The sequence below is a fragment of the Phyllostomus hastatus genome, unplaced genomic scaffold (genome assembly GCF_019186645.2).
Source record: "Phyllostomus hastatus isolate PE091 unplaced genomic scaffold, TTU_PhHast_1.1 phas_scaffold_21, whole genome shotgun sequence".
NCBI classification, from domain to species: domain Eukaryota; kingdom Metazoa; phylum Chordata; class Mammalia; order Chiroptera; family Phyllostomidae; genus Phyllostomus; species Phyllostomus hastatus.
This window is the reverse complement of record NW_025334017.1, coordinates 20,716,066-20,729,874: the sequence shown is the minus strand read 5'-3', so window position 1 is coordinate 20,729,874 and position 13,809 is coordinate 20,716,066. Positions and strand designations below refer to the sequence as shown.

General features: G+C 44.0%; 1 protein-coding gene across 2 annotated transcripts in view; it reads right to left on the bottom strand.

Moving 5' to 3' along the window:
- Positions 1 to 13,809, bottom strand: part of POP1 (POP1 homolog, ribonuclease P/MRP subunit) — a 32,197-nt gene that overhangs the window by 9,312 nt on the left and 9,076 nt on the right. For both annotated transcript variants that reach the window (XM_045861193.1, XM_045861192.1), the window contains 7 exons: positions 11,330 to 11,417; positions 10,710 to 10,897; positions 9,767 to 10,023; positions 9,554 to 9,647; positions 7,308 to 7,419; positions 6,542 to 6,661; positions 570 to 685 (listed from right to left, as the gene is read on the bottom strand). In XM_045861193.1, the coding sequence (XP_045717149.1) occupies positions 570 to 685; positions 6,542 to 6,661; positions 7,308 to 7,419; positions 9,554 to 9,647; positions 9,767 to 10,023; positions 10,710 to 10,897; positions 11,330 to 11,417 (975 nt within the window). The remainder of the gene's footprint in view (positions 1 to 569; positions 686 to 6,541; positions 6,662 to 7,307; positions 7,420 to 9,553; positions 9,648 to 9,766; positions 10,024 to 10,709; positions 10,898 to 11,329; positions 11,418 to 13,809) is intronic.

Sequence of the window (13,809 nt, the reverse complement as noted above, 5' to 3'; positions counted from 1 at the left end):
ACTGCCAGCCATCCCCTCTCTGCTGCAGCCTTGGCCCCTGGTCCCCAAAACTCTAGTTCATTCTAACGCCCCACCTAAGAGTCGGCTCAAATACCAGCTCCCTCATCTAGGGAGCTTTCCCCAATTTCTACAGTATCCCTTCCTTGGGCTTCCTTTGTACCCCGTATGTCCCTGACCACATCGAACAGTCATCTGTCCCATCATCTAATGTAATGCCTGGCGCTGGCAGGAGCACAATCGGCATGAAATCAAAGACAGGAGAACCAATAAAGTGATAAAGACGGAGAACACTTAAGAAAAAAAAAGAAAAGAAAAATATGTATTCAAACCATAAGGTTATCATTTCAAGAAAAAGCCTCTGTGTTAACTTTCTCTAGGAGATTGTTCCTTTCTAAGAACAGGGAAGAAAACCATGGCGTGTATCATGAGTGAGGAAGCAGTAAATTGCTGGAAAATAAAAGTCGGTCTGTGGGATTCTATGAAGGATGAAGCAACTTCTATGTTCTCTCGAGCGATGAATTTCAGCCCGCCTTCATGACCTTGCCAATGACCCTCACACCACCAGTTACCTGATCCGAGATTTTGTTCTCTGTGACACTCTCACAGACAGCGTGGCTCCAAATAAAGCTGTGCGCACACTCCACAGGCACACCCTCCAGGAGCAGCTGTCTAACCTCCTCATTATCTAAGGGGGAAAAGAAACAGCCTTCAAACCACATCCGTTAGACCACTCCAGTCAAGCTCTGAACGTGGTCAGCTGACCTTTCGTTCCAAGAAAATATTTTATAGGTGCTTACTTCTGTAGAAGAATATACTTGACTAGAAATAAAGGTATTCTTACAGTGGGTCTCATAATCTATGAAATAGCAAAGACTCCTAAACTTATTTTTTAAACATTTCTTTTTAGTGTAGAAGATGCAAACATCACATAACATTGCCTTAAATAACTGCTCAATTGCACAGGTAAGATCACCCAAGTCTAGGAACCCCCCAGAGGTGCGACACCCTCCAGAGGTGCAACAACCAAAAAGAAATGGCGGCACAGGCCACGTGTCCCGACCTGATGGTTTCAGGGCCTTTAACCTCACTCCTGCCCAATGGTGGTGAGACCACAGGTACTGGCCTTTTCTTCAGTCCTAGTATTTACTTCAAGTCTCTGACAGCCCTTTGTGCCGAACTATCTATTCCTTTCCAGTAAATGTATTTTCCCATTCCTTTAAAATGGGCATATTCTCTGCAAAATATATCACTTCACTCCTTTAAATAAACGCTGTGCCCAACAAACAGTACTGCTGTGGGAAAGGAGGAGGAACTCTCCCAGTTATAAACATCTACGTTGAGAGCAGATGCTTCTTACGTGCAGTCATTTAATCACGAGGAGGTTAAAAAAAAATTCCGAATCTGCTTTTGTTGGCCTGAAGAATTAAAAGAAAAAAGTCAGACAATTCGTGAGTTTTGACCATGGTCCTACAAGGCCACCAACACAGGAAGGTCCCTCAAAGGCACGTACCTGCATGGGTCTGAGGGCTGGGAAAAAAGCAAGTTGGCAGTGACGGGACCGTAATGGGACAGATTTCAGGGGAGAACAAAGTGAGAAAAAATTAAACTGACGAACGGATCGAAGAGGAAAGCTCCTGCACAGCAGCAGCAGCTGCTCCGGGCGCACCACTCTTCCTCACGGGGCTAAGACCAAGCGTCTCCAGTAACGGGCTGTGTGCAGCCAGCTCCCGCAGCCTGAGAGGGAGCCAGCAGGCTCCACCGCAGGCAGCCTTGGGCCTCCCGCAGCACATCCCGCGGAGCGCTGCTGCGGGTCCAAGTGCCAGAAGTGGGATCTATCCTGACCGTTGCAGGCAAAAGAAGCAGCTGAGACTTAGGGTGCAAAGGCACAGGAGCGTACAGCCTCATCTTCGCATATGCTTTAAAAATAATAATAAACAAACTAGGGAGATGGCATGTCCAGACAAGGGAATATTATTCAGAAAAAGAAACCAGCTATGAACCTTGTGACACAAAGCCACCTCCCACCGCTTCCCAGAGTCCGCAGGAAACCCTGGCGCTAGGGCTCCGGGGCCTGAAAGCCTGCCTTACCCACAACAGGGGAGGACAAACCCCACCTAACCCAGCTTTATCATTTGGGGATCAAATAAACCAAAGTTAGAGCCTTCAAATATACTTAACTCTGTTTTAAATTAAATATGCAAAACAGGGGACCCCTTTAAAGGAACCTAGCTAAAGAGGTTAGGGATTGTTTCTCCCACAAGCAGAAACAGAGAAGTCACGGCACAGTGACTAACAACTGGGCGCTTCTGAAAGTCAGGTGCAGACCAGAGCTCCAGCAGTGCTTGCAAAAGCCGTCACCAGTACAGCGATGATCTCTCACCTATCACTCTAAAGGCAGCTTGACTATTCCCGTGTTTGGGTATACACTACCGAAGAATGTGTAAAGAGAAAATTAAGACAAGCCCATGAGCACAATGTTTAAGTTCAATATTTTCTAAAACAGATTCATCTCTGGAAGATGAGAGCTAGTTAAAATAATATATCAAAGCAAAGCAGCAGATGCTAAGGAGAGCAAATGCTAAAATAGCAGAGATTATAGCAGAAATTATATTTTAAAACCTCACCTAGAGCCTGGCTGGTGTAGCTCAGTGGATTGAGCGCAGGCTGCAAACCAAAGTGCTGCAGGTTCGATTCCCAGTCAGGGCACATGCCTGGGTTGCAGGCCATGGCCGCCAGCAACCGCATATTGATGTTTCTCTCTCTCTCTCTTTCTCCCTCCCTTCCCTCTCTAAAAATAAATAAATTAATTAAAATCTTAAAAAATTTTTTTTTAAAAATCCTCACCTAGAAAACTAGTTACTTACATAGTAAAGTGCTAGGGTAATAACATTGAAAAGATCTGCAGAAGCATATTTAATTCAAATGCAAGAACAAAATGACCAAGAGTAAACTTTTTCAAAGCATCTGAGAATATGCATCATCACATCAGGTCCTTCACTGAAAGGAAAAAACTGAAGCTGAGGAGTTAAGACTCCCTCAGAAAATATCTTTAATTTAAAAAACAGATAGGTATGTATGCTGGTTTGGACTAACAGCCTCGAGAAGGAAGTCACATAGCACCCCATGAAGGAAGCTATCATAGTTACTGCTCAGCCCAGGGCCAATTAGACTTCAGGAAAAAGAAATAATCAAGACAGCAGAAATAATAATGGCATACATTGAGCCTTGGCTGACGTGGCTCAGTGAACTGAGTGGCAGCCTGCAAACCAAAGGGTCACCTGTTTGGTTTCCAGTCTAAGGCACATGCCTGGGTTGTGGGCCAGGTTTCCCACTAGGGGGCGCATGAGAGGCAACCACACGTTGATGTTTCCTTTTTTCTTCCCATCCCCTCTCTAAAAATAAATAAATAAAATCTTAAGAAATAATAATAGCATACATTGAGTAAGAGTCACAAAATGTGACTTCTACCCTGCACATCGAGATAACCTAGTAATATTGTTAGGATGTTTTTAGCCCACAAAGCGAACAACCAACTGAAACTTGAGTTCTGATTTAATGCATGATGAAGCCTCAGCCCTTCCTCTTACTAGTCACTAACCGTCCCTCCCCCTGCCCCCAAGTCTGCCAGACACAATGGCCAGGCCCTGACTAAGGGGCACGGCTTTGGGTTCCTGTTAAGCTAAAGATAACATAATGGCCTAAGTTGTGCTTTAGCTCCTGAGCCCTAAAGCAGAAGGGGCCCTGGCCACATCCTCATGAAACATGACTGAAGGGTACAGAAGCTGGCCTCAAGGCCTAAAATAATGATTTACTGCCCTGGCCTCACTGCTGACCCATTGGCAGACCCACAACCCCAAGCCCCTCCCTCACAACGACTCGTGATTTTTGGTCTATGAAACCCCTTGTCTGTAAACCATCGGGAGTTCCGGTTTCTCCAGCACAAGTGGCCCGTCTCTGCCATGTAGCGCTGTGCAGTAACTGCCACTCTCCTTCACTGCACCCGGTGTCAGCGTGATGTGGTCTCTGCAGCACAGCGTGGACAAACTCTTCGCTTACTTACACTCCTCTCCTCTGGATACTTCTGACACTCCAATGATCAGGTGTTTTCCCCACAGCAAGCAATTCTCCAGCACCAGCTGGGTGTCCTACGATTCAGCTCAAGGCTGACACTCTCTATCTGGAGAGAGTCAGATCCCGCAGGTTATGGCACTTCAGACACCAGCTGGCTACACAGTTTCCTGACCCAAGACCTGCCCCCAGCCAGTATTTAATAATTTGCTAGAATGGCTCTCAGAACTTGCTATGTTACTGTTTTGTTTTTTAAGATTTTGTTATTTATTTTGAGAGAGAGGGAGAGAAACATCCATCAGTTGCCTCTCATACGCACCCTGACCTGACTGGGACTGAACCCCCAGCAACCCAACGTGTGCCCTGACCAGGAATCCAACCTGTTACCTTTTGCTTTCAGGGATGACACCCAACCAAGCAAGCCACACCAGTCAAGCCTGTTTTGTCTCAATAAAAGGATACAACTCAGGAACAGCCAGATGAAAGGGATGCATAGGGATAGCCAGGTACGGGGAAGCAGTGTGGAGCTCCCTTGCCCATTCTGGGCACTCCACCCTCCCAGCGCCTCTAAGCATTCAGCAAACTACTTCTCTGAACCCCCTTATTTAGGATTTTTATGGAGGCTTCACCATGGAGGTATGATTGGCCATTGGTGATTAAACTCAATCTCTGGTCCCTCCCCCCAGAAGGGGTGGGGCTAAAAGTGCCAACCCCCTAATGACAAGGCTGGTTCCCCTGGCAACTAGTCCACCATCCTTAGGGACTTTCCAAAAGTCCCCTCAATAACATAATCTCAGGTGTGGTTGAAAGAGGCTTGTTATGAATAACAAAAGATGCTCCTTTAGCCCTTTAAGGCTCTTATCACTTAGAAAATTACAAGGGTTTTAGGAGCTACACACTAGAAAAGGCACAAAGACCAAAGTATGTATTTTTTCTGTTATGACAATGTCACAGTCATGTAACCTCTCTTTTCAGAGCTAATTCCCGGCATACTTAAGAAGATAAAGAATTCCTGACTCAAATCGGGTAAACCCTTCTCCAGGGTGTAAGTAGCACCATAATCGGTCCATTTCCTCTAAGTCAAAACAGGCAGAGGATGACTACAGTATAGAAAGCCGAACTGGCAGTCCACTGGAGAATGAGGTGGTTAGATCATGTGATCGATTCTTCCAAAGATCTATCTTTTATTAACTGACCATACTCATCCAACTATGTTTCTAACTTTAGTTCTGAATTGCCTTTCTACATGGTGTTACATTGATATAATACAACCTCCTTAAAAAGTTTACTTCTTTATGTAGCTTACATGCCAATCAATACTTCAAAGAAATTACTTAAAACAGGTTTTAATGAAATTCCACAATAACTAACAAGATGGTAAGGTTTTGTCATAGAAATTAAGTCACGTTTTTTGAGTAAGGTGTAAATTCCCCTTGAACTGATTCAAATTAAGATAAAAGCCTTAGAAAGGATTTAATATAAAACTGCCTCATTCCAAAAAAGAATTTGAGGCAAGAGAATCTAAGTAGAATTAAACTATAGCTTTAAAGCGATTATGGTAAGCAACATTTAATGGTTTAGTAGACGCTGCAACTTTTATGGCTGCACCAGACCATACTTCTATTAAAAAAGAAAAGGAAGAGGCAACAACTCATTGATTAAAGTCTAGACTGCATAATTAACTTACCTACATATCTTCAAACTCCCCTCATTCAATCCACTTCTCGTGAAGTTGTGACGGAATAATTTTCTGACCCCTTAGTAAACTATATGACTACACATAGAGGTTAAAAAAATCTTCCAGTCATTATGACACACACATATTTTTTTCTCCAAAATCTCACAAGCTAATGTTAATGATTCTTTCAAATAACATGCCAAACACAGTTATCTTTCAAATAATAATTCTTTCACTTACATGACAGTAAATACAGTGAGACACTACCACAACTGCTGTACATCCCAGACCAGACTGAAATTCTGGCCAATCTGACCCACCCGCCTATGCCACTCCAGACAAACGACGCCCTCAGGCCGCTCTACTGGGTCTAAACCAAGTCCTCTCACCCTTCAGCACCCGGGATGGCCTTGCCAGGATTCGAACCTGGATCATCTGTGTGGTCAGACAGAGGCTTCCAACGAGCACAAGACCAGCTGCAGGTGCACCTCCCTTCCTCACACAATTCTGGAACACTAGGCCTTTTCAGAGAACCCGCACGGCAGAAAGACAAGTTTTACTAGGTACCAGAAATAAAATGAACATGAGGATCAGGTGACACGTTTCACAGCTGAAAGGTGCTTCCCCACCCACAGCATCTCCTGGATCATAACCATCTTGAAATGAGCCAGGTGGAGACGGCCCTGGTTTTCTAGAGACGAAGTGACTGCAGAGGGGGTACAAAGAGAACTCTGGCTATGGGACTAGACTGTTCAACACAGTAAAGAAAAAACACAGCAGTTTCAAGAACTTTACCTTGGCATTCTTCTGGATTGGGCAAAGCGGTGGACCTCTTTTGAGGCAAATTTGTACGAGGATCCCCAACTGTCAGTCCCAGAACAGTACCTGCCGGGATTTCTGCTGGTGATGTGACTCCTTTAACAACAAACAAAAAAATTCAAGCTTAAAGAGAGTCATTACAATGTATATATATTTGCTTATATTTTCAAGTTTTCCTAATGAAACTTTCATCTGAGCTATTTATTTAAAAACATGTATTCCCCTTTTTTCCCCACTGATACTTTTAGAGAATAAATTAACACTCACAAAGAGGGAAGTTTCTTTCAAAATAACATCAATTTAACATTACAGATTATTTTACAACATCACCTTTTATGTTTCTATCATTGATAACTACAGTAGCTTTACATACAAAAGCACTCATGTCTATACTCTAGTTTCTCTTCAGATGGTATAAATCTTTCACCTTTTACAAGAACACTCATGTCTAGTTAAGAACAGATTTCAGTTTAGTACCTGGTATATGCATTTACCTATAACATCGGAATGCCAGTTACTTAGAAGACTAACATCTCATGTGTTTGCTGTTTCATAAGCATAGTCAAATAGTGCTTACGCAAACTATCCACTCTCTGACTGGCCTCCTCGCTGCATCATAACACGGAGTTATGAGTTAAAAAGCACTGCTACAGGCAGGCAGTCTAACAGCAAAACACTCTCTCTGCCCGATTCCCACAGCTGCCCTCCCACCCCCGTACAACCAAATATCCCCTCCACATACCTCCCAACAATTCAAAAATGGCTTCTTGTCTGCGGTGAAGGGAAACAGCATCAGGATTCTTACAGGTTTCAGTCCACCAAAGGTGCGGTGTCTTCTCTGTGTCCTCTCCCTCCTGAAAAGTAACAACTCCTGTTTACCAGACAAATAATGAATCAGACTTAATAATTCTGGTATGGTTGTGATACTGCGCACCCCCATACATTTTTGCTGCATGTAGAAGGCACATTTTATGAGGGGAACCATGGAAAGTGGCACTACTTTTAACACAGATATTAACGCCAGACTAACTGTTCTTTTAATTAGAGGCAAGGGAAGAATGCTGCACTGCCGTCAAGATGTCACACACTAAGAAGACGATGCTTGGTCTTCAGAGACTGAGCTTCTCCACACTGAGGTCTCTGTGCACAGTGCCAGCAGGAGCGCCAGCTCCTCTCCCTCTGCTGTCAACTCCATCACCACCAATTTAAGCAATGAAACCTTCCTCACCAAGGAAAAACCAAACCAATACCTTCTGAAGAAGTCTTCAGCAAAAAGCTGTATTACGACTAAAGTATTCCTAGATATTTCAAATAACATACACAAGTATCTTACTGACACTTTTCCCTGACAGAGCCAGGAATTGTGCAAGGGGTCAAAGAGCACCTCGAGCATCACATGGGCATGCCATGGACGAGCATGGACCACAAGGATTCGCACTGATGTCCACTGAAAGGGGATGGGCTCTGAGACTCTACAGCAACCTGCAGCGACACGTGCCACTTCTCTCAGACACGCAGGCAGCACAGCTAGTGGTTTAAAGTGCAGGCTCTGGAAACAAACTTCCTAGTTTGGATCCTTGCTCTGCACCTCATTTCCCTGGAGCAGAGCGCCTGGTCTGCGCCAGGCACCGTGCTAAGCACTGGGGGCAGAGTAAGGAACAGAATGGGCCCTGTCCTGGCCACCACGAAGCTCCATCTAATGAGAGACACGAGTACTGTACAAATGCACACACACAGATGCAGACATACACACTAAGGGAATGTACAAGATGCAATGTAAGTTATAGGAAGGATACTAATTTAACTTGAGGGATACAAAAAGGATTCTGTAGGGAAGTGAGATAGGTATCAAAACCTGAAGAATGAGGAAGGTTTAGTGGTGGAGGCAGAATGTTCACACAGGTGGGGGGAAAAAAGCAGGTGCAGAGGCTCCGAGGGTGACGAGATCTCGAACGGAAAGGAAGCCAGTGCAGCTGAAGTGTGAAGTTGAAAGACGAGGCGGAGAGGCATAGGTGACCCGTGGTCACGTGGAGGGCTTTGGATTTTCTCTCAAACACAGTTCAAAAGCTTTTAATCACGAAGCAACACCATGAGAATGCATCATTCAAAGACTACTCTGCCTCCTGCACAGGCAATGGAGTGGAGACAGGAAACAATGGGGGAAGTTAAGATGCTGCTTCAGCATTCAGGCAAGAGACCGGGCAAGGGATGGCAGTGGTGCGGACACAATGAAGAGAGACAGAAGTAGCCTTTGTGTTTTCAGTATTTCCCTTCTGAAAGCTGTTCAGACCCTCATCAGATTCGACTGTGTCAAGCCCGTGAGAGGCACAGGCACTGGGAGGCCCACTGCACTGATTCAGCAAAACAGACCGACCGTGAGCCCCGAGTGTCCGACTCCCGGCCTGGTCTCTGCTTTCCACACCTGTGCTGTCCACGTGGTGGCCGCAAGCCAGAGTTATTCGAATTTAATTTTCAGCTAATTCAAATTAAATAAAGGTACAAATTCAGTCCCTCAGTCCCACTAGCCACGTTTCAAGTACTCAGCAGCGACATGTGGCCAGTGGCTACCACGCTGGACAGCACAAAGGGAACAGTGTGTCACAGAAAGGACTGCCAGACAGTGCTGAGCCAGACACACAGCTCCTAAGCCTTCAGAGAACCTAAAATACGCACAAGTACAAACAAAAAAAGTGCCGTACACTTTCAGGAGCCTGTGGAGCAGAAGTTAAGACCCATCCATCTACAACCTCACAAGGTACAAGAATAATCTGTATTTAAGTAAGAAAAAGCCAGTTTACTTATTACAGTCATTTAGATGTGATTGTCTAGGAGAAATGAGAGATGACAAAGTCCTTAATAATAAGCATAAATAAAGAAATAAACATTTAAAGGCCATGGTCCAAAATGTTGCCAAATTATGTGTTAGATTTCACAAGTTCACTAGAGAAGACATGACTGGAATAAATCATCAGTCACAGGGAATCTTACCATGTGGACAGAGGCAGCTTTTAGCGCCTCAGTTAGGATGGAGTGGGAGAGTGGACCAATCAGGCGGAACCTGTTCATCTCCATCGTCAAATCACTGAAAGAGAGAGAAAGTCTTAAAATGGGAACTCCCATTTGTGATACACCATGCCTGTGACACCAGCCAGAACAGAGGAGGGCTGCGGAGGAACGGCTCTGGGCGACGGCAACCTGCACCTGATCACAATGCCTGTGGCTGCAGAGATCCAAGAACGGGGCTGATGTGAATCTCTAGTTCCGTCCCCGAAAAATTTTTTAACTGGTTTAGCATCTTCTCCATCATCTTTCCGTTTTCTCTTCTCGCCAATTTTCTCGTCGGGCAGTGCAGGTTGGCTCTGGTCGTGGGACGGAGTCGGAAGGGGGTCGGGGACGCAGGGGGTCGGTGTGATGGGTTCTGTGCACTGGCACGCTGCTTTTACTTCCTCTAAAATATCCTGAGGGCAGAGTTAGACATTTTACTTTTAATTTGTTTAGCTTAAGTGCGTTACAAATTTAATGTGGTTTACTTTACATTATTTTTTTTCCTCCCTTTAAAAATTCACATTTTTATGCCTTCACAAATTAAGCTAAACCTATCCTCTCCAAAATGGTTCTTGGTTCTTCTGAGCAGCGCATGGCACTTGGGACAAAAAAGAAATCCTGAATGTCAAAGGCGATGAAAACAACATGACTACGCTGACCAAATTTTTAAAAAATGAGGGTGAAACAGTCTACCATCTAAAAATAGTGAGTATCCTGAAAAAGGAGAGACACACAGGGGGAGAAGCTGAGCTCAATGCAGTATCTGAAATCGGCCAAATTCACCCCAGTGACTCATCACCAAACAGGCTCCAACAGGCACCCAGACACCAGTGCGCCATCAGGCACGGTGGACGCATCCATCCACAGGCAACAACATAAGGTTTGTGTCATAAGGTTGGTTTTCATCTCTACTCATGGCTTAGTGAAAACAGACAGGTCAAGATTTGCTTCATTTAATTTTCAGGCAACTTTCCTCCCTTGAGTCAAACACCAACCTACTGCCAAACTTTCACACCACTTAAATTTCTATAGAATTGACTTCCAACAATCACCAACAACACAGCAATGAGTGATGCGGAAATACACTCAGGGATTATACCTGTTTAAGAGTCGGGTGAAGCCAGATCCACAGCTGCCTGCTCTCGGAAGTGTCACCGGGGGTCCTCTCGGGCCTCCAAATAAACGTCACAGGCCCCAGCACGCCGTGGGGGTATCTATGTGCCCGGTAAAGCGTGAGACTGCCTTGGCGCTTTCCAGACAGGCAGTGAACTGCCGCAAACGTCAATCCTGCAACAAACAAAGACAGACTTCCATGGTTCTGAGTGTGGAGACCGCAGCATTATCGCCTGACAGCCAAACCGTTATTTACGGTGTCTCTCCACGAGGGAATCTAGGTTTTGTTCACTGCTTCGATCGGAGTGGCACACAGTATGTTCTCGATAAGTATTTTACTGAATGAACGGTGTGAGGAGTTTTGAGTTTCTTCTTGCCCGAACTCCCTCAATCAGCAAAATGGTTCTCTCACTTTACACTTGACGACGTTAGAAAAATTTAACGCCACCCCAAGCTTTCCTTTATTAACATTCTCATTGGTAGCACAAACTGTCTCATGAATTTTCATGTATGTTTAAATTCCCAAGTGCATAGAGCAGACACTTCTTCATAAAATGAATCAAGAGTCAAAGACGAATATCGGACTCAGATTTCGCACAAGCGTACCTGTGTCTATGCTGCACATCGGAGAAAGTGCCTTCAGTATTTCTTCCTCTTTGCCCTTCAACTCCAGACAGCAGTAGTAGGACAAGTCCTGCCCAGAGACAGAGACACCATTAAAAACTCAGCAATTTACATGAGGGAAACTACATGCGGCCAAAAGTCCCATCAGAAAAACTTCCAGAGTCCAAGACACAGAACAAATTGCTAAAGCTACCACTGCACAAGTCAAAATCTGAAACCGGTCTGTAGCTACTACCTTAGCAAATAACCTTAAACCGATTTAAATCAAAATAAAAATGAATCTCCACTTAAATATAAGTTGCAGTGTCGCCCTTTTTATAAAGAAAATCTGTGTTTTATCTCATATTCACAGGCCAGTTCTAAGTAGAGTGTAAAAACTGCTACCTTTCAGTAAAGGATTAGTCTTCCCTGAAATCTACTCAAGGTAAGAAATGAGAGTCATACTGTTGCAAACAACTTATCCCGTATTTCTTCCATTCTCAGTCTGACTATAATATTCAATTTTGACTAAGCAATGTAAAAGGAAAAATGAGAGTAAGACTTTACCAATTAAATAAAATTAGGAGGGATCACACTGAGCTAGCAAAATCAGTATGTTAAAGAATTATAGCCCCGGCTGGGTGGTTCAGTGGGTTGCAGCATCAACCCATACACCAAAAGGCTGTGGGTTTGATTCCTGGTCAGGGTGTGAATGGGGGGCAACTGCCGGATGCTTCTCTCTCTCATGTCTATGTTTCTCTCTCTCTCTCTCTCTCTCTCTCTCTCTCTGCTTCTTCCTCTCTCTCTAAAATCAAATCCCTTATTTTGTCACATATAATGTGCATTTTTTGCCCAAATTTTTGAGGGAAAAATAAGGATGCACATTACACATGGGTAGTACTAAGAATGTGTATTATACATGGGTAGTGCTAAAATGTGGGATTGTATATACATTGTGCATGGGAGCGCATGGAAGGAAAGAAAGAAGAAAAGAAGGAAAGGAGGCAGGAAGGGAAGGTGGAAGGAAGGAAGGGAGGGAGGGAGGGAGGAAGGGAGGGAGATACGGTGGCTGAGTGGATCAAAAAACAAGATCCTTACATAGGCTGTCTACCCGAGACTCACTTCAGATCAGACAAAAAGACACACACAGAATAAAAGCAAAGGGATGGAAAAAAGTATTTCATGAAAACAGAAACAAACAGCAAAAAAAGATAGGGTAGCAATACTTACTATACCAGACAAAACAGACTTTAAAACAAAGACATATACCTCCATGAGTTCACTGCAGCACTATTCACAATAGCTAAGACAGGGAAGTGACCTAGGGGTCTGTCAGCAGCTGAGTGGACAGAGAAGTGGTGCATGTATACAAGGGAGTATGACTCAGCTATAAAGGGGAATGAAATCTTGCCGTCTGCAACATCATGGATGGGCCTAGAGAGTACTGTGCTGAATGAAGGTCAAAGACAAACGCCGTACGATTTCACTTACATGTGGAATCCAAAAAAATAAAAATAAGCACAACAGAAACAGACTCACAGATACAGAGAACATTTTGATGGTTGCCAGATGAAAGGGGAGTGGAAGGGGTGGGTGACAAAGGTGAGTGGATTAAGAAGTACTAACGGGTAGTTACAGAATAGTTACAGTGATGTACAGTACAGCACAGGTAATACAGTCATCAGTAATGTAATAACTATGTATGGTGTCAGATGGGTACCAGGTTTCTTTGTAATAAATGTCTAATTATTGGGTTGTATACCTGACACTAATATAATACTGTACATCATTTGCAAAATTAAAAATTACTTTAAAAAATTAACAAAAAATTGTCTAAGTGGTGATTTGCTGTTGTGTACTTTAAAATTTTTTTAAAGGTTATTGTTTTAATGATTCCACTATATTGCTCTCAAGAGTTACCAGAGAATACTAATATCGGTGGCTCTCAAAACCAGGCCAAGACTATCCTGCCACCGAAAGACAGGCCATCCACAAAAAGCAAATTTCTAAATACGTCCGGGAAGAGAGAAAGTACCTAAATTAACAGTGGCTGGCTGGGGAGGGACAACCAGATGAATACAAGGCTCTAAAACCAGCTATCCTCTCAAATAGTTTTAAACAAACTCCCCAGCATCCCACTGACTCATAAACATCTAGAACAGCGTTTGAACACTGCTAGGGGCCCACAGACGGTTCTCAAGTACCTGTTATTGATAAATGACAATTAAATGAATCGACGCTGAATTCACCTTGAACATGACCATCAAAATCCTGTATGATCTGGTTACTATTTAGTTTTCCAGAACTAGCCTCGCCCTAATGCTAGCCTTGCTGTGACTCTCTTCATTTCTGTCCCACGGAATTTATTTCACCTCCTCCCTGCTCCCTGGCTTCCTTCTGCCTCCCCCACCCTCCCATTTTCTCATGCCTTAGAGATCTGCTCAAACATCACTTCCACAGGGAAGCTGTCTTGTTCCTCTGTG